At 45.3% G+C, this 27079-nt stretch overlaps 1 protein-coding gene across 2 annotated transcripts; it reads right to left on the bottom strand.

The window, feature by feature from the left end:
* Positions 1 to 390: 390 nt before the first annotated feature.
* Positions 391 to 26869, bottom strand: LOC142589711 (uncharacterized). Of its 2 annotated transcripts, none has more exons than XM_075701259.1 (2): positions 26438 to 26869; positions 391 to 2939 (listed from the first exon to the last, which is right to left on the bottom strand). In XM_075701259.1, exon 2 carries the CDS (start codon positions 2927 to 2929, stop codon positions 2480 to 2482), a length of 450 nt encoding a protein of 149 aa, XP_075557374.1. In that variant the 5' UTR covers positions 2930 to 2939; positions 26438 to 26869; the 3' UTR covers positions 391 to 2479. The 2 variants fall into 2 exon arrangements, with proteins under 2 accessions (XP_075557374.1, XP_075557375.1); XM_075701260.1 differs by lacking the exon at positions 26438 to 26869 and adding an exon at positions 24987 to 25100.
* Positions 26870 to 27079: the final 210 nt, after the last annotated feature.

Genomic DNA, 27079 nt, shown 5'->3' with positions numbered 1-27079 from the left:
CAACTGATATGTACATGTCTCGCTATATACTGTATACACAGCGTGACTAGGTTTAAAAAAAAAAAACACCCGCAGAATCTTCCCTTAGTTCGTTTCAACGTTGAGCCCACCAAATGACCATTGGAATCTAAATGGTTGCCGACAACTTCTTAACAACAGAATACTTGTAACGTAAAGAAAAAAACGTAGGACTGAGAAAAAGAACAGCGCAAGGCAAGCCTGTGCTTTTTGTTTCTTTTGAGCCCACTGTCAGCACTGCTAACGTATACAGTGGACGTTAGAAGTTCACGGACTGCGGGAAGTGACAAAATGCTGAATATCTCGCAGCATACTATTCCGATTACCAAACCTGCTCTTATGCACGGGAAGATAATGTCTTTTCAAAGGCTATAATCATAAGCTGCTCAGATCCTGCAGTACGCAACCTACGTAACTGCAATACTTAACCATGCAGTGCTGCTTTCATGCCAGCTTTAGTACTTTCATGCAGCAATACTTCGAAGTGTAATGCTTTCCTTTTATTTATTGTTGTGTGCACGGAGTTATTCTCGAGCTGAAGGTTACAAGAACGACGTTAAGTCCAAGAAAGCAGGATAAATAGAGCTGGGCACTGAAGGGTTGATGATGATTGTTTTGGTTGATCAAAATAGGCCTAACGTATTCTACGAATAGTGTGAACAGTCGCAAGAATTTCAGCACTTTTGGAGCTTGTTAATACACGTCGATATTGACGCTGACGTCGCTTGCCTCGTGCGTTCCCGTCAATTTACGGACTGCTTATACATCGCCTTTGCAGGCGATCCTACATGATGATAGAACATGACATTGAGATACGTAATCGCTTGGAATTTACAGCGCTTTATAACTGGCCGAAAGCAACATTGCACAATTTATAAGGAACGTCTGCCTGATGACTACAGCAAATAAAAGGCTCGAGAGGATGATGACTATATAAACCATTACGCTGTGAGTGGCAATGTATATACCGCAGAGGGTGTAATGCTATAGTAGGAGTGTGGAGTGTAACAAAAGTACACGCCTACGAAGGTGTGAAACATGCAATGACGCTTTATAGTGGAGAGCAGGACGCGTGAGAAGTGCTTGTAAAGCACCCTCAAGAAGTAATCGCGCCCGGTCTGTGTGGTGCCATCGTGACCGGCGCTGGGCCTGGGCTCTCGATAACTTGAGGGATTGATTAACTTCAATGGTATTGAAAATGTCGGCAAAATTTTCGCCACCCTTATCTAAAATACCTTGAATGTGAAAGGGATTAGCGCATCATGTCAAGAAAAAGAACACAATTCTCACTCTACTGAGTGACCCTGCCCTGTCCTCCGAAAGATGTCATGAGTGTACCTTTTTCGGTGCACCTTTCTATCATATTAGTGTTATATATCCTAGTATAAAGAAAGAAAGTGATGTACAATTGACACATATTTCTAAAGCGCGAACAAGAGACACGTCAGAAAACCGCGCCACAAATTTGCATGTTCCGACCGCTGCACCACGACATCAAATGCGCTTTGGTAGAACCGGTAGAATGAAGGGAATAACGACAAACTCCTTTCTTAGGACTCTCGAGGGGAGAGACAAAAATCAGTTGCCCAGACCCTATTCACAGTCTATCATCGACGGCCGCAGCTGCCTCACTAAACATAGACAATGGAGTACTGACAACACCTTTATGTGGAAGTAACTGCTTGTTCAACATTTGTCTCCCTTTCGGGAGTGCTCAATTCCCCCTGTGGGAGCCTAGGCTTACACCACTTGGGCATGCGCCATCGGGTTATGAAAACTCTTTCATGATGGAGTGCAATAAAGATGACGCAAAATTGAAACTGGTTAAGACGAAACAGTTACTCCCATTATCACGGAATCACCAGCACTCCCTCGGTTCAAAATCTGGAGGAAGCGGCGCTTTTCACGATCATGTAATAACCGCCCATAAAACGAGGGCGTAGCAAGCAGTTACAAATACACAGCGCTGATTTCTATCTGGTTCTTACTCGTGCAGAGGGAGCACATCTATGGCAAACAGCATGGCTCACACTATGCGCCTGAATGCTTTTTCTCCGTCAAGAAGAACGATAGAAGGGACGCTTTCGCACTGCTCACCAAGTCTGTCGATGAAATATTCTTCAACAACTCCGATATAATCAAATTTGTTGAATGCATATCGAAGCAGGGCGATCAGACGAGGACAGAAGCCACACACAACGGGACAATCGCTAGCCCCATTGTTTATGCCTTCGGTGCTGGTTCCTTCTCGCAGCTGCAGTATAATTTCAGAATGGTCTAACTCGAACAAACGAAGCTGTCATTGCTAAAGAACTAGGCCTCCTTAGGTGAAACTACTTGGAAGCCAACGCTGTGTACCTGCCTTCCTCCTACGTTCCTCGTTTTACTCGCCGCATCTAGACGTTCGTGAATGGCCAGCTAAGCCTAAATTCACGCTCTATATACGCGGCGACGTCGTCCTTCACTTGGCGTCCCCGCCGTACACGAGTCGGTACATGCTCGCGGCCACGGGGGCTGCCAGCGGGTTGGAGACGAGGATCTTGGGCGCCGCGTACGTCGTGGGCCGGTACACGCGACCGGCGTCGTCGGCGTCGCCGAAGTAGTAGTCGGTGCCGAAGTCCTCCTCGTACGGCGACACGCTGTGCGGCATCCACGAGGCCTCGAGCGTCGGCCGCCTGCACAGCAGCGACGCGGCGAGCAGCGCGAGTGCCAGCAGCGCCAGCGCCACGCCCACGCCGAACGAGGCGAGCCCCGTGATCCAGACCACGGGGTCGGCCGCGTACACCAGGTGGTACGAGCAGAGGACCACGCCCAGGCAGGCGGCCATGGTGCCGGCGAACAGGAGCACGTTCAGGTAGGACGGGTAGCGGACGCGGGCCCGCAGCAGCTGCTGCTTGTCGCTGGCGCCCATGGCTGCGGGACTGCGCGAGATTGCGAGGTGCACGCACGTGTTACCAAGGGCGCACCGCGAGGAGGAACAGTTTTACCAGTTCAGTATGACAGAGCAGTAATTCAAACATCCACTTTTGGCTTCAACCTGCTAAAGTGCGCTAGCTGACGGGTCTTATATAGACGAAGAAACATGTATATATCCCAACTATCATGCACCTAGTTTAAACAAATAGTACATGCAAATGCCGAGTAGCTGGACAGAAGCAAGGTAATGTTGTTTGCCGTCGCTTGGAGAAGGAGTATCTCTTCGCATTCCGTATAGTTACACAGTCAGTCGTAATAAATAATCACCTTCTCAAATATTATAATTAGATGAAAAGTGTCAATGATAAAATTGTACAGTAACATGAGGAACTGCCGATACAGCTTTCTGTTGCTCAGTATACGTGCTACATAAAAGTGTTTTTTTTTTCCGAGCGCGAAAGAAGCCCGCGAATAGACGCAAGCTGCCTGGAGCAAACAGTTGCGCGGCAATTTTCGTGCAGCAGTTCTCTCTAACTACAGTAGCATTGCTCGCATAACAGGCCCGAAGGCAAGCCTTTCCCTTCCGTCGCTAGCAGTGCGTCGAAAAATTGGACGCTTGAATTTGTTTCATGACATATACTACCATTCCGTTCTTAATTCACGACAAACTTAATCTATCACCGCAATATATGTCCCATCGCATTGGTCATCACGATTAGGTAGATATTCCGTTATGTAAAAAAAGAAAACATTTCCCGAATCTTTTCTTCCAAGCGCAGCAATCGAGTGGGACTACCTTCTTGCTGAAATTGCGTCAATCATTGATAACCAGCACTTTCGCGAGGCCCTAACCACCATTGTTTACCAACATGCCTGTTTGAAATTGTTATTATTGCTCACTGTATCTTGCTGTTGCCTTTAGGATTGTATTTTTTGCGTACTACCCTCGTAGTGCTATTCCGGCTTACGGTATATAAATAAATAAATAAATAAATAAATAAATAAATAAATAAATAAATAAATAAATAAATAAATAAATAAATAAATAAATAAATGTAACACGCATTGACCAACAGATAGCTTTATGTGGTGTTTCTCGTGTTTCTCTACAATTTTCTCATTGACCGTTTTCACATAATTACAATATTTGAGAAGTTGGTTGATTTATTAAGACTAATTATGTAATTAGGCGGAATCTTAAAAAAATATAATCTGAGTATCTCCAAGCGACGGAAAAGAACATTACCTTGGTTCTGTCGAGCTGCGTGGCATTTGCATATTTTAATATCTTAGTGTATGATAGTTGGGACACGCTGCATGTATAAGACAAACACGGTATACAGCGCCTTGTGTAAGTGTTTCTTTTTTTTTTTGTCTAAGTTCTTGCAGTAACACACTTTAGGAGGTAAAACTGCATTACCAACTCGGCCAAGTTCACACCCCATAAAGCTAATTTGGTTAGTTCAGCGGTAGCAGCTTCTTTACAAGAAGAGAAAATTGTACGGCACACTTCATTTTTTTAGACACCATCGTCAGTGGTATGCCACGGCGGGTATAGTTTTCAAATATAAAGAAATGCATCATGATGAGAAGGAAGATAACGCTGCAATCGCAAAAATATAAGATTACCTTCAGGGATTTTACGTGCCAAAACCACGGTCTCATACGAGGCATGCCCCACTGGGGTTGGATACTCTGGACTAATTTCGACAATCGAGGGATCTTTAATAGGCGCACAGTTAACGGGACAGACGAGTTTTTTCGCATTCCACCCCCGTCGGGATGCTGCCGCTACATCCGGCAACGAACCCGCGGCCTCATGCTCAGCAACGCAACGCCATAGCATCGAGCTACCGCGGCGGCTCTATAGAAAAAAGCGAGATAATGAAATAGGACACCTTTTCATTGGGCGTGGAGGAAAGAGCGCGCGGCGAGCCTTTCCTCCTCTCTGACTTGTGCCAGCCGCTTGTGCGCTGCTTGAATGTGTTGCTGTGGCATGCTGCGGGAAGGATTTTAGATGTGTTTTGGAGCTCGTTCTCCGTGAAACCGACGTGATGTCTGTTCATACGAGGTCGTTGAAGAGTCACTGTGCGTAGCCTTTCGGTGCGGCGGTAACTACGTACATCATGCGGAAATTTCTCTTGGCAGCGCAAACATGGGACACGCATCGTCAGCCGTGGTGCGTGTGCCTGTATTGAACTACTTTGGCTGTATCGGTTTTTATTCAAAGAACAGAAGCGGCGTCTCTGAATTGCCGCAATTAATTTAAAAAAAAAATATTCTAACTATCTCATCGCGTAGCGTAAGAACCAAAGCCTAAGATTGTTCGTGTACGACCAACCTAATTCCATCCTAAAACATCTAACGTCAATCGTTATGAAATATTTGCGTCAGTCACTCGCATCATTTTCATGCATTACAAACCTAGCAGACCAGCAGTCACCTTGCTATGTCAACTCATGTATGACACCGGTGGCGTTTTGCTCAACACGGCGATCACATGCGGTTGGTAAACCAGCATGATACATATAAGCTTTGTGGCTCGGCATTGCCGTTTCACTGTAAAATAATTTACAGCCTTAAAAGTGAGAAAGGGCGTAAATGCGTTTATAACTGACACCCTTAAGGTGTCAGTTATATAAATCGCACCCTAAGGGTGTGAGTTATAGATACACTTACACTCTTTTTCACTTTTAAGAGTGTAAATTATTTTAAAGTGTTGGCCCTCTACAGTAGTAATATCTCAAGGGGACCCTATTTGTGCGGACACAATTTCCGTAAAGCAGGTGAGTGCGTCGTAGACGACGGAACTAACAAGACCCCCCTACCCCCAAGAAAAAAAAAATCGGGTTTCATTCCCTGTTATTGAAAACACACACACACACACACACACACACACACACACTGGCTAACCTCTCGGGGTCATGCTAACCTCGCTCATACAGATGAACGGCATTTGCGGGCCAATTGATGACCTGTCGGCGCCACCTCCTTGCTCATCAAAAAGACAAGGTATGGCCTCTGAGATTGTCAGCGCTTTCCGAGGAGAATCTTTCTTTCTTTCTTTCTTTCTTTCTTTCTTTCTTTCTTTCTTTCTCTGACGTCTAACTATCGTAAAGCGAACGCTAATAAAAGAAATGTGGGTGGGAGGGAAAAGGCGTCACTGTCGCCAGTGGGCGGTTAGCCTTTACACTCTTCTGATAGGGTGCACATGTTTACACATACAATGCGACTGAGGTCCTGATACACGGAACTAAGAGCAGTTCAATGCCTCCCTTTCCCTCTTTCGCGGCTCCTGCGGTGGCACCATAAAGCTAGATTACTTTCTTCGATAAATCACTGACTCGGGAGGAACCCTTATTGCAGGAGCTCTTATCTAAATGCGCGGGAATGAAAAACAAATTTTTACTCGGAATCATCACCATCATGAGCCTATTTTTATACCAACTGCAGGACGAAGACCTCTCTGCCAATGATCTCCAATTATGCCTGCCTTGCGCCAGCGGTCCCAGTCTCCTGCTTTCATGTTTCGTAATTTTATGACACCACCTAATTTGCTGCCGTCCTCGACTTCGCTTGCCTTTTCTTGGTACCCATTCTGTAGCTTTTATTACACTGCACCGAATATGACAAGGCTATAGTTAAAAGCGGAGTTCTGTAGAAAGCATCTTTCAGAGCATCGGAAGTGGACAAATGGTAGACTATACAGTATGTGTTCGCAAATCGCGTGAAATTGTTAGAATGCTTATGACAGATTTGCGGAAGTCCTATTTGCAAATTATTTATATAGTTAAGAGTAATCGTAATACTTTTTTTTTCGATATATACATATCTATAGGCAAAACTGCAGAATTCTGACAACGTTTCTTATTGCTTAGCTAAAATTAAGTAAGGTTGATTCCTCAGTTGTCTTAAAGCTAAATTAACGGCCTAAAATATTTCTCACAGGCAGTAGATTTTAACGACTTTCCTTTTATATGCTCCAAGCACCATCTAATTAGGTAGCAGTAGATGCAGAGCAAAACAACATACATATGTTTAAAGAGGAAAAAGAACCGCGACTTCAGACGGGACGTGATGAAGAAGTGGACAGAACGATCGTCCACTAGTCCTGTCCACTCCTTGGTCACGTCCCATCCGAAGTCGCAGTTCTTTTCCTCTTTAAGTATGTCGGACCAACTGGCCCAAAGCTCCCCCCTCTTGAACATAATACATATGTCTTTGTATAAGGGGACATTGCATTAGCGCGTAAAAATGGCAACAGACAGGAACATGATAAAGACACACCGAACGATAGACATCAACTTACTTTATTCTCAGGAGGACACAAATATATCGGCAAAAAAGACGCGTGCTGCAAGATCAATCCCTGAATCGCAAGCGCAATGGCACCGTTCCGTGCAAGAATTCTATTTCCTTTGTTGTCACAGATAATTTAGGTTTGCTGACGCAGGCCTGTTTTTCCCGATGAACAAGGAAGGCCTAGAGTATTCCTCGCTCATTCTGATCTGTACGTGCTAGAAGTAATCACGTGAGTCTTATCAAAAAGCGGCGTGCACCCATTGTCACAGCGCTTGCAATGTGCCGCCAAGAGCCCAGATACCAATGGTGCCTCGACAAGCAGCGTGTGCTTATCTTCGACGGCAAAGGAAACAAAATTCTTGCCCAATATGGTGTCATTGCGCATGCGCTTCAGGGATTGAGCTTGTAGCACGCGTCCTTTGGCTATATATCTGCGTTCTCCTGAGAATAAAGCCAGTTGATGTCTAGCGTTCGGTGTGTGTGTGTGTGGTTTTTTTTCGTGTTCCTGTCCGTTTCCTTTTTTACGAGCTAGTGCAACGTCCCCTTAAACGAATAACCCCCAACTAGCCCAGCTTTCTGCCTTAAATACATATGTCTCCCTTCCCCTGTATCTTCATAGGGGCTCCTGAGGCATGTGATGCCTCAATGGCGATAATTATACGTTTCACCACGATGTCGCCCTTCTGTTTCGATTGTGAAACCAAATATCTTTCTTTCTTTATTTCTTTATTGATACTGTCAGCCCTAGAGGGTCATTGCAGTAGTGGAAAAAGAATAAAAGAAAACAAGCAATGCCAACACATCTGATTTAGGCAGAGCGTGCAATACATATGACAAAAATCTGAATACATGTAACGTACCAAAAGAATTGCAGTGCATATACTTGTCTATCTATTCAACTGCGTTCTCTCTCTCTCTCTTATCTCTCTCCCTCTTCATCCCCATACCCCCTTCCTCCAGTGCAGGTTAGCAAACTGGACATGCGTCTGGTTAACCTCCCTGCCTTTCCTCTCTTCTATTTCTCTCTCTCTCTCTCTCTCTCTCTCTCTCTCTCTCTCTCTCTCTCTCTCTCTCTCTCTCACGCGTAAAATTTCCATATATGTATACCCGACTCCTCGCGGTCACGAAAGCGCTTGTAAATATGCTTTCGAAAAGAGCCCTCCCTTTGTAACTGCGAAAGAGGGCCTCGTGGGTCCCTGCCGCAAAAGAAACGCAGCCTGTGCTCCCGTAATATATTTGAGCCTGCGTGAAATACTGCCGCGTCCGGTGCGGTTTCTGTGACGCAGAATAGCTACACGTGACCCTCCGAGAGGCCGCAGACACGCTCCGGATGACGAGCCGGAATTTCCCCACGCTTCGTCCGCCCTTTGATGTCGACCGACGTGGTTGTAAGGCTGTATCGCGTTGACTTTTAAAGAAACGCCGAAGAGAAAATAAAATTGTTTCACCTGCACTAGAGTGAATTACCCTTTTGCAATACCAGAAAAGAAAGACAGAAAGAAAGAAAGAAAGAAAGAAAGAAAGAAAGAAAGAAAGAAAGAAAGAAAGAAAGAAAGCCACGCTTACCATATGAGGAGGCTTCGTAAGCCCCCCCCCCCTCCACACAAAGAAAAGAAAAAAACTGAGAAAAACAATTTGTGCAAAAACTATTGACGATGTTTGTCAACGTAAGCGAATAGCTCCACAGAATGCGCACTGGTACCAGGACCGGCGCACACAAGAATTTGTAATGTTTCCGGGATCGGTCCGCTTTATTCTGAATTGGCACCGAGAACGAAGGCCGGTGAGTCTCCTGTTTAATGCCCTTGTATAAAACACGCACAACAGATCATCCAGCAGGCGTTTCTCAAGAGATACAAAAGATAGCTTAACTGATGTGGAAAGCCGCTGTTGAGAAAACAAGTCGGCGCTTAGATAGAACACTAATATGTCTCAGTGTTTGGAATAAAAAAAAAAAAAGCGCAGTATACGCGAGCGTTTCCGCATTTTCCTCCTCTCTTCACGCATTCGTATTGAGTTCTCTCTCCGTGGTTGATTTTATGAGGTTGTCAACTTTTTTTCATTCGTTGCCATTCTTTCCCCTCACAACTGCAGAATAAATGAGTAGCCAGTATCGTAAGCTGTCGCAATTGTCTGCTTTCACGTGTCGCTTCAACTTTTAAGTTACAACTGAAGTTCAGTGATTAGCACAGTAGGGGGGCAAATTTGATGTTCGCCTTGGCTTCAGTGTACAGGCTGTGTCACGTGCAAAGTCCTTGCAGTCACGGCACTCAAACATGAGATAAGAAGTGTTTTCGACTCTGTCTACGTGTTGTTCTGAGAATTGGTATATAGCCTCATTGTTTTATTTCGCTAACGGTTCACTTCTGCTCCCTCTGTCTTCACCACTGCCGTGTTATTTTGCTTGACTGACGTTTTTTTTTTTTTTGTATATCACGGCGAAGTCAGCACTGTCAGCGCGAGTAAACTTGATTTCACGAATTGACTCAACAATCCCTGCGGCGCCGGGCACCCTGCGATATGTACGTGTTGCCCCGAGACACCGCAACTAGGTCTTGAAAAGAGAAATGGTGAAAGATAAGGCTTAAGAGATAGCCCGAGACGAAGCCAAGGATCGCTCGATGGAATATGGGAAAGGGTGCTGGCCTAACGTCAAGAGACAGGTAGATGACAGAGAACCAACACGGGTAAAGCTTATCTTTAACAGATAACGTGATGTTGGGCAGCAGATAACCGGCGGACTGTTAGATTAGCCCAGATGGTGTCGAGAGAAGATTAGGAAACTTGAAGGCAAAGGTTTTATTCGTCTGAAGGAAGACATGGGTAGTTGGAGAACGCTGGGCGAGGCCTTTGTCCCGAAGTAGCCTTCAAGTAGGCTGCTGCTGACGATATTGACATAATCCGAATAAAAAATATGTAGTAAATGCAAATTACTACTGCGCATACACCAAGGAAGTCGCCTGTTAAGTCCAGTAGTCTAGGTTTATAGGCACTACGCATTAAAGGTTTAGATGTAAGGTTATCGCTTACGTGAAATTTGTACAATGCGTTCGAGGGTTTTGCGAAATAGCTACTCACAAATTAATCATATCATAAGAAGTAATATCATAAGGCTTGTTATGATATGACTAATAAAATCAGGCCCCTCGGTTAACCTCCTTTCTTCTCGTTTGTTACTCACAAATTAATGGTTTATTTCTGAGCGGCGTATATATTATATCAGTTTTGTCCAGGACCTTAATACAGCACCTTCATAGATGCAGTTTACCGAACCATGATATAATTATGCATTACTGAGCTGGAGAATTAAAAACTCGGTACTTAAGTCGTTTTCGATTTCGCGATTGTCAGGAATTGTCGTAATAAGAATGACGGCTTAATTTTTTTCCTTACTTTGTGAAAATTGACCACATTTTGAAGATTTTAGCGATTATTCTTTTATTAATGTTACGATGGTTAGAATGTCTTGCTATATACGAATATAAAGCTCAATAATGACACTTTCAAAAAATTTCAATCTTAAGAACAGATATTATGACGTAGCCTGCAATACTATCTGTGAAAATACGAAACTTATAGAAGAATGGCTATAACGTTTGCATTGTTGCGTTAATAACATAAAGATTAGAAGCAAACAAATCTGAAACGTAGAATAGGTTTTCACATCAGTTGCCAATAAGACGTGAAAGTCTGAACGTTCTAAGGTCATGAGGAACGCGAGATTTAAAAAATGTTTTCTGCCTAGTGGGAACGGCGTTAGTTGTTCTGATTGTTCTCTTCGTCGTCCGAACTAAAATCTAATGAACTCCATTCATCCTCAGAGTCACTGCTGCTAGATTCATCCAAACAATCACTCGAGGATGCAACGGAATCGGAAGAGTGACGTCGTTCGTCGACCGAAGCATCTGCCATCTCTGCGATCAAATGACACGAACTGTGCTCTTTGTACCGCCGTTAAAACTCGGGGAACGAAACTTGGTTCTTAAAGAATAAACAGAATAACTAAGCAAGTCCGTGGGAGCACCGGTAGTTCTAAATTTATGCGCGGTGCGTATGGAAAATATATGACCCTAGTAATACCGGCGTGGTAAGTTAAATAAAGAAGAACGCTTAATAAAAGCAACTACATTTTAACTCAGTCTTTTAAATGAATAAGACCTCATCTAGCTCGGTGCAGTGCTTGCTAGGAAAAGACGATTTTTCCATTTCCCCTATCTGTTATAAGGGCTCCCGAGGTAAAGCTTCCTCCCAAACTGCTACAGCCAGGCATTGATGACGTGGCAGAAGTGCGACAAAGCTGGAGGCGACTCTGCAGCAGTTGTCGCCGTAGCGATGGATTAGGGCTGCTGAGCAAGGCAGTTTGGCGAGTCGATCGGTTCCATGGAAACAGCTGGCTCGCTAAACTGCCTTGCTCAATTCTTCTTCTATATACGCATGACTGCGAACTGCACACGTCTGCCCTGTGCCTCAGGCATGGAATGTATCTTTGTGTATTATAGTTCGTGACGGCGTTGTGTGAACTAAAAAAAAGACAAATCACAGACTATGGAGGATATGTCAAGACCTATCTGACATTTCCTTAATTGCGTGAACCGCTCGCGATTTCTGTCGCGTGCCTTTCCTAGACAAGTTTTCTCTAACGCGTACCAGATATATTTGCCACATTGCTGAAACAACAAGCCCGCATAAGTTTACGTTCAGATGAATCCACAACCTTCTATAACGATCCATCTGATTAAACAGCTTGTCTAAGTTACCTGAAGGCTAGGAACGAAGAATTGATTTTTTCTGTTACTGAACCGCCTTGATGAAAGGCCACTCTCTGGATACACAGAACGCTAACAGACTGACTACCTTGTGCTGAGCCAATTGCGCGCGGAATACAAGGCAGATGAATCATCGACATGCAGCAATGAGTTAATGATGAAAGCATTAACAGGCCTGCATTTCTGCGCGCCGAGATAAGCACGGCAGGTTATTACACGACAGTGTAAGAAGACCTCTGTGAAATTTTCTTAATTGCGCGAACCATTCGCGATTTCTGTCGTGTGCCTTTCCTAGGCAAGTTTTCTCTAATGCATACCAGATATATATGCCGCGTTGCTGAAATAACAACCACTATAAGTTTACGTTCAGATGAATCCACAAACTTCTATAATGATCAATCAGATTGAAAAGCTTGCCTAATTTACTTGAAGGCTAGGAACGAAGAATTGATTTTTTTCTATTACCGAACCGGCTAGATGAAAGATCGATCTCCGGATACACAGAACGCTAAGCTACAAAGCTGACTACCTTGTGCTGAGCCAACTGCGCGCAGAATACAAGGCAGATGAATAATCGACATGCAGCATTGAGTTCATGATGAAAAGCATTAATGAGCGAACATGCCGGCCTTTCTGCGCGCCGAGATAAGCACGGCAGGCAATTACACGACAGTGTAACTTGTTACGACAGTTAAGTTGTTATGCAAACGTAGCCGCGGCATGTAAAAGCTAGCGATACGGTTTAACAGACTGCAGCTATACATAGTGACGTCCGTTCTGAGAACACTGGCAGTTTCGACCGACAGGCGAAGCAATGTCTGCGATCGCGAGGGTTCAGCGTTGCGCACGAACCCTTTGAGTGATGCTCTAGCTATACGCGGGTCCGACTACCGCAGACGCGACAAAGGCGGGAGCGTCAGAGCTTCTGCCCCCCTTGAAAGCTTTAATACGCCGTGTATGGGGGCCTGTAATGGGATCTCACAGGCACGACTACGCTGCCCCTAAACAGCCGCGGCAGTAAAATTAAATCACTCTCAGGTTTGAAAACTAATATTGCTTTGTAGTTTCAATATTCAGTAGTCTGAGCAGATTTAAGATAAAGGCCATGCGCTGTGAACGGTATGTTTCTTTGACTTTTGGATGCGGGCTGCCTTTCTCAAAATTCCGAGGAATAATTTAGTCAAGAACGTAAGACCTTGCCTGAGCAATCTGGTGGCTGAATAGCATGGCCTTCACATGCGGAATATCATCATCATCATCACCACCCAATTTTATGTCCACTGCAAGACGAAGGCCTCTTCCTGCGATCTCCAATTACCACTGCATACGGTATATACGGAATGAATAAACACGGCGTGCATATACACCGTTTTTTCGTAGGCGCCGCCATATTGTGAACGCAGTGGCGCCGCCTATGAGCAGCGCCATACTGGCTTGGGTGAAAGCGGTCTCTTGCATGGCAGGTATACGCTCGACGGTAGGTTGTGGCGTTTGTTGTCGCGGTCGCGCGGTCTGTTTAGTATGACGTGCGTCTTCTACGTGGTAAACGGTTCTGTGAGACGTGCTGAAGCGGTTTAATGCGTCATGGCCGGAATTTCTGGTGGCGTTAAGGTGGACGGAACACGCAGCGCAATGTGTGCGCGCATATTTGAGCCTACAATCAGCCTCGGAGATCAATTGTGTGTTTCTGAATGTTCCAATAACTAATGTGACCTTATTGCAGTATTATCCTCTATTTCTAAGCTGCGGTTTAGGAGCCATGAAACAAACGCGACGATCGTAACAGCGTGGGTACCGTTCTGCTACGATAGGAGCTGTGATATACTTTGACAAGCGTTCAAACTGTTCTCTGCAGGATACATTGCTTGACTACTTGGTTCGATGGATGAGGTTTCCGCCCCTGAATAAAATAGTTTTGGCAAGCAATAGCAGCGTACCTTACAGTCTGAATTAAGCTTGTCCAGCAAAGGGACTCTTTACGAACTGCGCGAGCGTCCTAAGCAGTGGTAGGTACTGGATTACGTATATCTTTGTTCTATATACCCCATAGTCCAAGCATACGGCATCAGGGTTGTATATTTATAAACATTATGCGGCGTGACTATGCGAGGTAGTATTGCGGCGTTAGGCCGTTTTCTCTTGCTTTATCGAGAAAGAGGACGATAACCGCATTTTTTTTTCGGTTGTGTTCGTTCCGTTCTCTACGACGCACTCACACCTATTACGAAAATTTTGACCTCAGAAATAGGCATCGCATTCTTTCTATGCCATCCCTCTCATATATTATGGCTGTATACAGGCGAAAAAGATAATGCCGAAGCGCACAGCTTACATATGTATCGTGCTGTTTCACCAACCGCAGTGATCGCTGTGTTGAGCAGCGCAATCGGCCTCATGCATGAAGGCTAGCGTAGACATATGGTAATTTGAAGCCTACTAGACTTGAAATGCGCGGGAACGATGCCGGTGCATCACAAATATTTGATAGCGCGCCTGCCGCTTAGATGTTTCGGGGTTGCCTTAGGTTGGCCGTGCACGAGCACGCGCTCTTATGCTTTATGTTTTACTCCGTACGCCAAGCGATCTGATAGTGAGCAGATTTACCATTTTATGCTGCTAATACAGAGACACCGGTTTTCCTTGTTGAATTAAAGCCGATATAAGCAAAATAGTTCACAACATATACACACACCGCGACTGATAATCATGTGCGTACACCGCGGCTGATAAAGCGCGTCACATTCTTGCGCCCCCAAGAGATATTTCCGCCTACTGTAGTTACCTATGCACCGAAAGGCTTCCCTGACGACCTTATATGAACGGACATGGCGTAAATTTCACAAAGTACCATATAAACATCTCGAAATCGTTCCGCACCACGCGACAGCAATACTTTCAAGCAGCGCCGCGCCTGATAGCCCAAGCCAGAGAGGAGGAAAGGCTCTCCGCGCGCCCTATCCTCCTCGCCCGATGAAACGGTCTATACCGAAATATTCAGAACCGCACGGCGACGCCAACGCCGGCGGAAGTTCGCCTGGAGGGTCTCTATGATTGCTATCGCAATAAAACAATGTGCACACATTGATCGCTATGGTATAGTTGCCATCTTGCTGAAGGTATTGTCACGAAGTTTCAGAGGAAACGCTTGCACGTTGTATATACATAATGAAAGCTTCATCGTTGAGGAAAGGTTTGGTTCCGGTATCGAACCCAGAACCTCCCCAATTCCACGGCTATCTCTCTATGGATGGTGTTGATAGAGGCTGCCGGTGGGCGGAGCGGGGACGATTGAACAACTCAAAGCGTGGAAATATTTGTTAAAGAACACGTGAACATTTAAACACAATTCCACGAACTTGTGTTTCCAAAAGTGAGTTAACATCAAAGCCAGAAATCAATCAATCAATCAATCAATCAATCAATCAATCAATCAATCAATCAATCAATCAATCAATCAATCAATCAATCAATCAATCAAAGCTTCAATGAAGCAACGCATTTATTCCGCACCAGAACAAATGCCGCAATTCTGTGAACTGTGCCTACTCAAGAGAGTTTAAAGGCGGACAAGTTTAATTCATAAATTTACCTCTTTTGTGAAATATTTACTTCATTTGTGTGCGCTTGACAAAAATAATTATATGCGTAACAACGGTGAATGATATCATTTTTTATATACTTTGAGTGTTTAATTGGTGATGTCTGCTTTCTCTGCTCAGTTCCTTAGCTTTAATCTAGATTCTTCATTTATTTAAAGTATGTATTAGTGTAGTGTGAAATTTTCGATTAAAAATAAATTTTGACTATAAACGTAATAAAAAAGTGCCTCCAATTATACAATTATTCTCCATTTATGTGCCTCCAACTTGTTGGTTAAAATGCCAAAAAACATAAACGGAAAGGTTATTTTTCTGTAGCTATAGTAGACAAATGTATTGCATAATTCGATTGTTAAGCCCCTCTTTGCATCGACTAAATTTCTAAGAATGATGCCGCAGTTCATTGCAGTGATGATGTATTCTTGTCGCTTTGGGTTGTAAGGATATGTGGCTGTCTAAATTGTAGATGTTCTAGCATTTATGTTGATGTCTTTAAATTATGGTAGGTATTATTGTTAGAACGACTGTCTTCCTTTGAAATTTTCCTGCGGCGATCGCATATCTAAATGGTTTTTCAGTGTAGCATTATCATCTATAATAGCAAGTTCTCAGTGTCCTGCCTACTGTAATCTCGGATGAAACTGGCAGTATTATTCAGTAAATAAACATATGACAACATTAAATTTGTGCATACGAGCAGCAGAATATTTCCATTTACATGAATTTAACGTCCTCGACAGCTCATCAACATTACTACTTTTGAAATCAGTTCTTATCATCGGCTGGTATATGTTTCGAACATGGCATCCCCCAACCCCCCCCCCCCCTCTTATTTTTTTATTTTAGTTTTAGATCGGCCTGGTTACAGTGACGGCATCATCTTCGCCTAACTGGAGAATGTACACGTCTCGTCATGTTCTTTGACGTAAGAACTTTTTATTGGCTTAGACACAATGATAAGTGTCTGACGTAGCACGGTGACATTCGTGTCGATGCGGCATTCTAAATTTTCAAGTCATGCCGTTGTATTACGAAGCATGTAATGAAAGCATTTCACGGATCCTTTTCATCGTCCGCGACAACAAAGCGTTTTAAACGCATATAGACTAGATTTCTTTACGCAAAGGTTACGGTAATTTTCGTGCCTAAACAACTTCCGTGTACTTCCGCATGCATCTGACCTTACATGCGGGCTGAATGTTTTACGTAATCACTTCCGAGCTATAATTTTGAAAAAAGGATTAATTACAAGGTACGCAAGACGGTACCAAAGGATCGAGGATGTTAAACGGAATGCGTCGAGGCAACTCTTTCACTGAAGTCACGTGCTTGCGTGGGTGAACGATCGAGCGCGTAAAACACGTCAACCCGGGCGATTGCGCACGAGTACACTTCCCCGGATCCGGCGCAGGCCGGATTCATCCGGTTCCGCCGTGACAACGTACTAAGCTGGCTTTTCTTTTTATCGTTACATTTCGAGGAATGCGGTAAAGGAACAATATGTCCAACAGAGCGTGGGCTAACAGGAAGGCATGCGCCAGAAAGACAGCTGTAGATACCGTCATCTCGTAAGCCGATGCACAATGCCAGCTTTTATGGAGTCTATCGGGGGGAACTCGCCCAGCTAACACGTAGAGAGCCACGGGTAATAAGCTGACTTTATTTACAACGTGGCATCGATTAAATGAGGAAGTACGTTGCAGACTCTCTTGTTTAATTGTTATTCGTAATTCAGCGGTATTTCATATGATAGTCTTATGAATGCAGTCGGGTGATTCACATTGAAAGCTACAGTCTACGGTATTGCGTAATTTCCAGAGCATAACTAAATCACCACGCCTCCTAGAACGCGCATCGCTATTTGTAGATTATGTTTGGTAAGTTAAAGTCAGCATGTGCGATTACTTCGTTCTAGACTCTGTGAAAATTGTTTTGTTCGCAATGCTCTGTATTAAGAAAAAAAAAAAAGAAGTTGCAGCAATTGGATGCTGACACTAATAACTGTCACACACGAGAAATTAACTACGAGAAGACTGCGCTTCAATAAGGGGAATAGAAGGATTCACAAAGCCGTTCAAAGTAAATAATAATAATAATTCCGGTGTCATACGTGCCAAAACTACGAACAGAATATGACGCAGCCTGTAGAGTGGGTGACTCCGGAATAATTTTGAGCCCCTGTCGTTCTTCATCATGCACCTAAACATAAGTACACATGCGTTTTTGTGTTTCGACCCCATTGAAATGCGGCTACTGTGATCGGGATCGACCCCGCCATCTCCAGCTCAGCAGTGCAACGCGATATCCATAAGCTACCGCGGTCAGTGCTGAATTTCTTTCAGATATTGTTGGTGTCAAATTTCATGCATGTTTGTAATTTACGTGTAGGATCGGCCACGCGCTACTGGGAAGAAAAATAACACCAACGGGAAAATTGAACATCACGTTGCACGGTGGTAAACCCGCGAGCAGTATTGAAAAGCCGACTAAAACTTGCATTAAGGAGACCGAAAATGCGTGAACACTCATGACGAACAAAAAGCTTTCCGACAACAGAAAAACTTCAACGCGGATGGTACTTCGTAACTATTTACGTGTCACATCCAGGGCTAGATCTAACGAGGACTCCTTGGGTGTTTAGAGAACGTTCGAAAACAGTCGAATAATAGTTTCGAAATAATATAAGAATATTTAAATCGAAAAGGAATATCTAAAAAAATATACCGGCTTCGAACATCCAATTGAATTTAGAATATTTTTGGACCAAGAAAACGGCAATAACGCTCGTGTACTTAGATTTAGGTACACATTGAAAAGAACCACAGATGCTGAAAATTAGTCTGGACTCTTGAGCCCTCCACTATGCCGTCACTCATAGCCTCAGTGCAGCTTTGGGGCGTTAAAACAGCAGTTCAATAAGTAATAAATAAATAAATAAATAAATAAATAAATAAATAAATAAATAAATAAATAAATAAATAAATAAATCAGTCAATCAAGCAAGCAAGCAAACGAGGAAGCAAGCAATCAGAGGCAGATCTGATCCACAGATCGCGTGTAGTAGCCGTTGCTTAAAAATGAACCGGATGTTCCGCCTCATATTGCTCACGACTATTGTAGTTGCATAGAGACAGAAGAAAAAAAAGATGAAAGTCTTCGATGGGGGCGATATGCAAAACACCCGTTGCGCACGTTAAAGAATCCCAGCTGGTCGAAATTATTCCGGAGTCCCCCACTATGGCGTGCCTCATAATCAGAGCGTGTTTTTCAAATCAAATCCAATGAAATCAGTTTATTCAAAGATCCTGAGATGCTTAGGTGCTTTGGCACGTAAAATGCCATAATTTTAAGAGATGAAAGACAGGGTTACCAGGGTAACTGTTCGAATCACTATAGTCAGCACTGCGGGAAGGAGAAAGTGCGAAAAAGACAAAGAACCAAAAAGAAGTTACCAAGAGAATCTGTTTGCACAAAGAGGAGGAAGCCAAATGGCGACGGCTATACTCCATTTCATTCCCTTCCGATGCTTTCGCGATATGTGAAAAAAAAAATTGTGAACAAGTCGCGATTTCTACACTGCCAGTACACCGCTTGTGCCGAACGGGCGGGGTGCTATGAGTTAAAGCTATTTTTTTATTTTATTCCAATCTACCTGACGTCATATTTACGTAATCTCCGACGCAAGCACGGGCGGTGACCCGCAACATTGTTTAAAGAACCCAATCACACGCACTCTATGTTGACATAGGAAGTCACTCAAGCTTGTTAGATCTGAAAGATTGGCCTACCGTAACAGGTTTTCCTTGTCTAATTAGCTGACGAGAGGCGAGCAGCACGCAGAAGTGGAGAGGGTTTCAGTGGGGACGAGCTGACGCAGAGAAAGTAGATCTGTAAGTGGACGTAAACAGGAGTGAAAAAAGGCAGTGCCGGCGTGTCTTATCGGTTCACTCTTCCTCGCTTAGCTTGCGATAGATAGTGGACAATTGCCACGGCATGCAACAGCGCATTACACGCAGCCAACACGGAACTTCAGGGAAGAAGAGTTGGCAGAGCCATGCCCCATGATTATCATCAGCCTGGTTACGCCCACTGCAGGGCAAAGGCCTCTCCCATACTTCTCCAACTACCCCGGTCATGTACTAATTGTGGCCATGTTGTCCCTGCAAACTTCTTAATCTCATCCGCCCACCTAACTTTCTGCCGCTCTCTGCTACGCTTCCCTTCCCTTGGAATCCATTCTGTAACTGTTAATGACCATCGGTTATCATCCCTCCTCATTACGTGTCCTGCCCATGCCCCCCCCTTTCTTTTTCTTGATTTCAACTAAGATATCATTAACTCGCGTTTGTTCCCTCACCCAATCTGCTCTTTTCTTATCCCGTAACGGTACACCTATCATTCTTCTTTCCATAGCTCGTTGCGTCGTCCTCAATTTAAGTAGAACCCTTTTCGTAAGCCTCCAAGTTTCTGCCCCATACGTGAGTACTGGTAAGAAACAGCTGTTATAAACTTTTCTCTTGAGGGATAATCGTAACCTGCTGTTCATGATCTGAGAATGCCTGCCAATGTATGCCCCATACTTGCTGAAAAATTTCGACAACGTTACACTGTCCCTCAAAAACTTTATTTATGCGCAAAGAAGTCCATTCTCGCCAGCAGGTCCGACTAGCCAGTGTCAGTATTTTAAGCGGGTCGCCATCTTCCATTCCGTTCGGCAAGGGGCAGTCCCCGGCTATTCGCAAAATAATAATAATTTTAATGCAGCTTTAATGCGTACGCGTTATTTAGATATGAGTTCCTCGCTGTTTCACTTTTCTTTTTTGACGTCTTTTGACAGACAGGTGAAATTAGCGCTGTGTTCAAAAAATTTTTACGAATAGCGGAGAGCTGATAACAACAAAGGCGCATAATCGGAAACAAAATGTCTTTTTTCTTCGGCCTCATCGTGCAAAATCAGCGTGCACAGATCATTTTGAGAGAGAGAAAGAGAGAGAGAGAGAGAGAGAGAGAGAGAGAGAGAGAGTGTTCGCGCGGTTCTTCGTGACGTGGGGTGGCAGAGACATGAAGTAGGCATGGCCCGGTAATTTTGGAGCAATCGCTACTCACGAAAATGAAGCAGAAACAGATTGCAGTAGCTTGACGGTACAGCGACCTTGGACGGAACAACTCTTGGAACGATGCACGCTTCCAGCCCTCCAGGACTTGTCGATCGCTGAAGCGCTCAAGTGCAAAAAGATAGCGAACACTCTTCATATATATAGTCCAGTGATATCGCCTGTGGCCGCGTTCGCAAATTTCGCTGAATTGCTTAAGCCGCAATCGCGCGGAAATGAGTCGGTAAACAGAGACAACTTACGGGGTTGGGTTCGGAAAACACCAGCGATATTTTGTCAGTATTCTGTTGCGACTCTCAGCTGCGACAAAGAAAACGTAGAAGATTTTCGTGGTGATTAGGCCATTTAATGAACACGGTTACGTCAGTGGATGCATTTACGCCAATTAACACATGGCGCACAGTTAGGTCATTGAGATATGTGCATCATGCGCTTAGATCAAACCATCAGAAGCAACTTATCATGTGCAAACTAGTTCGACTTCAGACGTAGTGGTGAAAAGAAAAAGAAATGATCTGGGGAGGGGGAGTTTGCCAGAAAGGGGCAAGGAACGCAAGCAAACGTAACTTGCTGCAGCAATGGGTGCCAAAGAGAAACAAGCAAGGCGCACACCTGGTTATCAAATGTTTTGAAGCAGATAACACAGCGGGGGTCGTGCACTTATCGATGTCACGCAAGACAAGCCGCACGAGTTCGAAAGCCCGCTTATACCCGTAAAGCCTAACTTTTGCAGCGAAGCTGTATATGGCTAGCCGATTCGTCCGTCCGCCTGTCTGTCACCTGTACGCTGATGACTCCTCCGGCGCAGCCTAATGAGCATGCGCAAAAAAAAAAAGTCAAAGAGAGGTGCGCGATTGGCTGCGCCAGTAGTGAAGTCGTTGCTCTCCGTCGCAGCTGAGCGCGCTCGCAGCAGTTTTTCTCCGGCTCCGAAATAGGTAGGCCACGCGACATACATACTCCTGAGGAGCAGGCAGCTTTCGATCAGCGACGCCGCGAGCGGAACCGGGAACGAGCTCGCCAACGCCATGCTGATGCTGCAGCCCGGGAACAAGAACAGGCTCGTGCTAAAGCCCCTCCATACATGTTTCCGCCGACCAGGTTAAGTACCGCCAACCTGCCCTAGCTTCCGGCGTCAAGCGGAACTTCCGTAGCTGCAGCTCCCTGTTCCGAGTGGAAGTGACGCTATCTTTTTTTAGTGTTGTTTACTTTCGCGTCGATGGAGAGGCTTTAATTGCACCAGCTGCGGTTTAAACTGTGAATGCGATTCCATCCAAGAACCACCGCCTATTGTAATCAGCGATCTGATTGCGCTCGCTGCTTCGCGTCAACCTGCGACGGGTTGTGCCACGAGAGACAACGTACAGTGGAATGTAGTACCTGGGCGCTTGGAGACCACTGCCGTTTTTCGTGCATTTGGAAAACAGCGACCGCGAACCACTACTTCAGCGGAATACAACAGCTAGTCCCCTTTGCATTCTTCTCATGGTGACTGCCACAGCTCTGCTAAGCACGCGCGGGCGTCTCACCATCGGCGGTCAAAGCAGAAATTCCCGCAGCGCAAATCCAGGAAGCGCAAATGCCGGAACCGGAATTTTTTAAACCGGAAATGCCGGAACCGGATTTGGTGTGAGGGGAAAATGCGGCGCACAACAAAGGTTGTCGCTACTTTAGAAAGCGGCGGTGGCTCGTGGATGGAGGGGTTTTAGCTCGTGCAGCCTAAAACCCCTCCATTCACGCGTCAACGGCGCTTTTGCTAGGTAGCGCCAACCTTTGTTGTGCGCGGCTCTTCCCTGATTCGTCGCTCATACCAGTTCCGCTTCCATAGTTCCCGCCTCCGGGGTTCGCATTTGCGGTCGTTCCACTTCCGGAATTTCCGGTTCCTGAATTTTCACTTGTTGCACGCCCGCACCTCTATGCAGAAAAGGCGTCGCTTCCGCCTAAATGAGAAGCTGGGGCTACGCAAGTTCCGCTTGACGCCAGAAGCTGAGGGGGTGAGCGAGGAAGGAGCGCGGAGGAGGAGGGTGGGTTGGCGGTATTTAGCCTGGTCGGCGAAAACGTGTATGGAGGAGCTTTAGTGCAGCCGAGCGCAAGCAGCAGCTGCGTACCGAGGATCCGGCAACTAACCAAGCCGTCGTTTAATGAAGTGTCGGGATTAACCCAGTGATAAACACCGGCGCCGCACGTTTCAGCTTCGCTGGTTAACCATCTATACGAAGTGCTTGGGCGGCGATTTTATTTCTTTGTGTGCTTATCAATATTGGCCCTTCTACTCTCAGTTACAATTATGGCCTATTTGGATGGCCCTGTCATGACCTATTTAAGATTTTATTTGTTTATGATTAACGACACGTGAGCGACACGTGAGTGGTTTGAGGCGCACGGATTTGTTCAAGAGGCCTTCCGGAATAGATCCCAGTTGTAAGTTCTCGCCTTTGTGTTTCTGATTGGCCATGTTTGCGCTTTCTTTCTTATTCTGCGCCCCATGGCGTCTACCATGGCCTCCGAGAGCAGACGACGCACAATGTTCTTCGCGTTGCCCGATCTCGGAGGCCGCACTTCTGAAGCTATGATGAAATAAAACTTCACAAAATGTCAGTGCCAGCTCTCCGCGTTCCTTCTACGTAAAAAAAAATTAATGCTGTTCTGATACACTTTTGAGAGGATTGTTAACTTCAAGTGCTCATATATCTAATTACATGATAACGAAGAAATGGTGTGGCCTGGCACCTACTGCACCGAATTTGATGAGGTTCTCTTGATTCAAAATAAGCTGAAATCTACTGACTCTAGTGAGTATTTCTTCTGTTTAGGCAATCAGTGTTTTAATAAACATTGTCGAAAAACAACCAATAATTAATAAATAAGCAATGAGAAACTACAACAGCAAGATGACATCTCCACAACTATAAATGATAAATAAAAGTCTCAATTTTGACGCATCATTACTCTGAAGCATACCGCATATTTTTTTTAGTATATAGGGCTCCTGCAAAATTCTCGAAAAGATTTTTAAAATTTCCGTTAAACTACAAACTCGTATATCACACGTGTCCAGTTTTGCGTAAATGCAATATTTGTTGTTTGGCGCAGAGTTAGGGGATTGTAAATTCCGTGCTGAGTTTTTCCTCTTATTTCTTTAACGTTATTTATCGGCAATTGTTGAAGTTATAGGCGTTAGAGCAACATTCTGCTTTCAAAACCGGGCAGATTTTACCGTTACGTCTCAAACGCAGCACATACATTCCAAGTAGGCTCAGCCGGTTGTCTGATTACCAGCATGTCTCACGTTTTTCATTTTTTTTTATTGTGCGTGCATATGAAAGAGGCAAACCGGAGTTGGGGGCTCCGAGCTAAAACTTGTTCACATGTTTGCACACTCATGTGCTTCATCGCGCACACGAGTCGGCGCTTAAAGGGCACGACGCAGTCGCAAAGTGAAGTGCTATGCCGGCTGCCGTGATTAGCCAACTAAACACGTCACGCCGATTGATGGAGAAACAAGGAAACAAGAGAGCGCCGTCTATCAGCCATACCACTGGTATGAATCATCTTGGCGAGTGCCAACGTGAACGCATTCGTTTCGGCATTCGACGCATCGTCTCTTCTGCTCCATTTATCTCTACAGCCACGGCGGAAGGAGCAAGCTTAAGGCAACAACACCGTTGAGGGTGCGCTCGCTGAGATAGCGGCAAAGATAAGGCGGCACGCAAGAAGGCAGAGAGCATCCTCTATTGTGTCTGTTCGTCGCTGAAACAACTTGCTGTTGGTAGGCAACTGAGCGAAACGTTTGAAGGCACCTGTGTAATGTGCAGCCAGAAAGCACTGTATAACAATACTCGGAGAGATGTGCTCGTCCAGCAGTGCACAGAAAAAAAAAGGAAAAAGGGGCTGCTCCTATTTTATTGCATCCAGAACATCTTCGACTTTGTAAAATCGACTGTTTCATCCGGTTTACAGATATATATATACCGTAAATAAAAACAACAAATTTTAGTTTACATTGAGAAAGTATTACTTCGAAACTCTATATTGGTCAGTTTCACGGTAATGGGTTAATACTATTACGAGAGCAAGTAGAAAATGATTTAATTTTTTTTTGCTTTTAGCGCCAAAACCCGAGTGCCGCTACATCGGCCTGACGTCACGCATCTAATTTCTTTTGCGTCATTAACTGCAACTACGTAAATGTTTTTCACATGTGTACATTTAACCTTGCTCTCAGCAAAGACCTTTTCTTCGATACATCCATACATTATTAACAATGAATTTACCTTCAGATACAGCACGCAAGCAGCAGCAAACTTGGAAGAGCAGAGAGTGGCATTTCTTCGAGATCAGAGACTTAATCAGTGACTCTGCTGTTGTCGCTACCACCTGCTTCAGGAACATATGTCTTAATAAACTCGCTCAAAGAAGGCATCCCTCTTGTATGTGACGTCTTGCTCTGCTACAAGAGGGCGATGCAGGCACCATCGCAGTTTCTTTTTGCGTAAATCTTATTTTCGAATTTGCCCCACCCCGTTTTTCTGAAACGATCTCTTGAATATTTTCGCAGATGGTACTTAGTTTTCAAAGCTCTTGTTGCAGGATTAATAAAACTGCAGGACACGCGCAAAAATGTAAACGTTACGAAATATTTGGGAGAGTTGGCAGATCATGCCATAGTATATTCGTGTCAAAATCTGTTTTACCTCGTAAATCGCAAGCCACTGTGCGCAAGATGAATGAAGAAAACCGCGTTTATCGTGAACGTTCTAGAAGGTAACACACACATGGGAACACACACACACACAGCGATATCAAAGAGGAGACACGTTAAACGCAAGCATGGAATAGCAGCCTATATCATAATGCCGGCTTGTCGCCAAAGTACACTTGCTGCTTGCAGCCTTTGCTCATTCCTTTGTCTTTACCCGCCGACTTATCAGAGCGCCACATAACACTTGCTTGAAACAAACACCTGCTCCAAAGAAAAGCAAGGCACAAAGCATCGTTAAACTGTACAAAAGCGAAAAGCTGGCCGTATTCACAACAACAAAACGTCAGAAGAAACTAGCAGCATCAACTACCACCCAGAAACAATGAGTTGGTTTTACGATGAGTGTCGTGTAAAATGCTTGATATTCGAACCATCACATAAACGAGCTGCTCCGGTCCCACAATTGCGCGTAATGCGCTAAAAACATGTCGAACTGGACATGCCGTCTGCAAACCGAATCTTGTCGAGACATTCGCCGTTGATACTCATTCCTAAGCCTTCCCAGCCTAATAAGCTTGAATACGTCTTCCTAAGCATGTAGTGAATAGCATTGGAGAGATTGTGTGTCCTTGCCTGACACCCTTCATGACAGGCAACTTTCCACTTTCCTTGCGGAGAAGCAAGGTAGCTACGACGCACTGTGTTGTTAGGCTTTCAGCTTATCTCGGCCACTTGACGGCAAAGATATGCAGATGACATAAGTGAACGCCATGTCCCCGACGGACGATGTCCAGCCCCTACACCACATTGCGCGCTGTGCAATACGTTTGCGATTGCGGAATGCGTAGCCAAATCGCGAGCTTGTGCAAACGATACGGAGCGAGCAGACAAAACTGCGATAAAAGCAACACTTTCTGCGGTTCGTTGAGCAGTGGACAAGCTCCGTGCGCCCGCAGCCCCCCAGCAAGCGAGATTGATAAGCCCACGGGAGATGTTATGCAGGCAAGGTCCGTGTATACTCACGGATGCGCTGTTGGTGGTGACGATGGCGTTGTGGCAACAGCAGTAGTAGCCGACGCGGTTGCCGTAACCGCTGTGCACGTCAGTCAGCAATTCCAGACGTGGTTTCCAGTGACCGGACGGTAACGCGAGGTTTCAAAGAAAGAGAGAGAGTGGGGATGGGGAGGAGGGTTCGGTTGGTCGCCGGACCTCCGGGCTGCTGCACGCGCAGGGAATTCCCCGCCGAAAGCGAATCCCGCGTCGGCCGGTTGTCTCCGCTGGTCGCTGCTTGGATCGTCGCTCGAAGCGCGACAGATACGGTGCAGCGTCGGTTCGAGCCGCCCTAGCAGCGCAGGTGCTCCTCGGTCGTCGTCATCGGCCGCGACGGCGGCAGTAGGCTTCGGCGGCAGGACGCAGCTGTCGCTGTCCTACGTGCGTCATAAAGACATAAATGTATAAAACGGAGAGCGCAGCAGCGCGCCCCTCTGCCGGAGGGAGGGAGCGATGGGGGGGGGGGGGGGGGTTTGGAGAGGCGTATACACGCGCGAACCTGCGCTGCTCGAAACGCACCTTCCCCTCCTCTTCGCCGACCAAACCCTCCGCCGCAGCGGGCGCAGCCTGTAACGGAAATACCTGCCCAGAGAGCGGTCGCGGGCCGCCTGGCTT

Source organism: Dermacentor variabilis, chromosome 8 (genome assembly GCF_050947875.1).
Source record: "Dermacentor variabilis isolate Ectoservices chromosome 8, ASM5094787v1, whole genome shotgun sequence".
NCBI lineage: Eukaryota > Metazoa > Arthropoda > Arachnida > Ixodida > Ixodidae > Dermacentor > Dermacentor variabilis.
Note: the sequence above shows the minus strand (reverse complement) of the source record. Positions and strands in the feature narration are given on the sequence as shown.

Coding starts and splice junctions, on each gene's coding strand:
- LOC142589711 (XM_075701259.1), bottom strand. CDS start 2,929: ATGGGCGCCAGCGACAAGCAGCAGCTGCTGCGGGCCCGCGTCCGCTAC.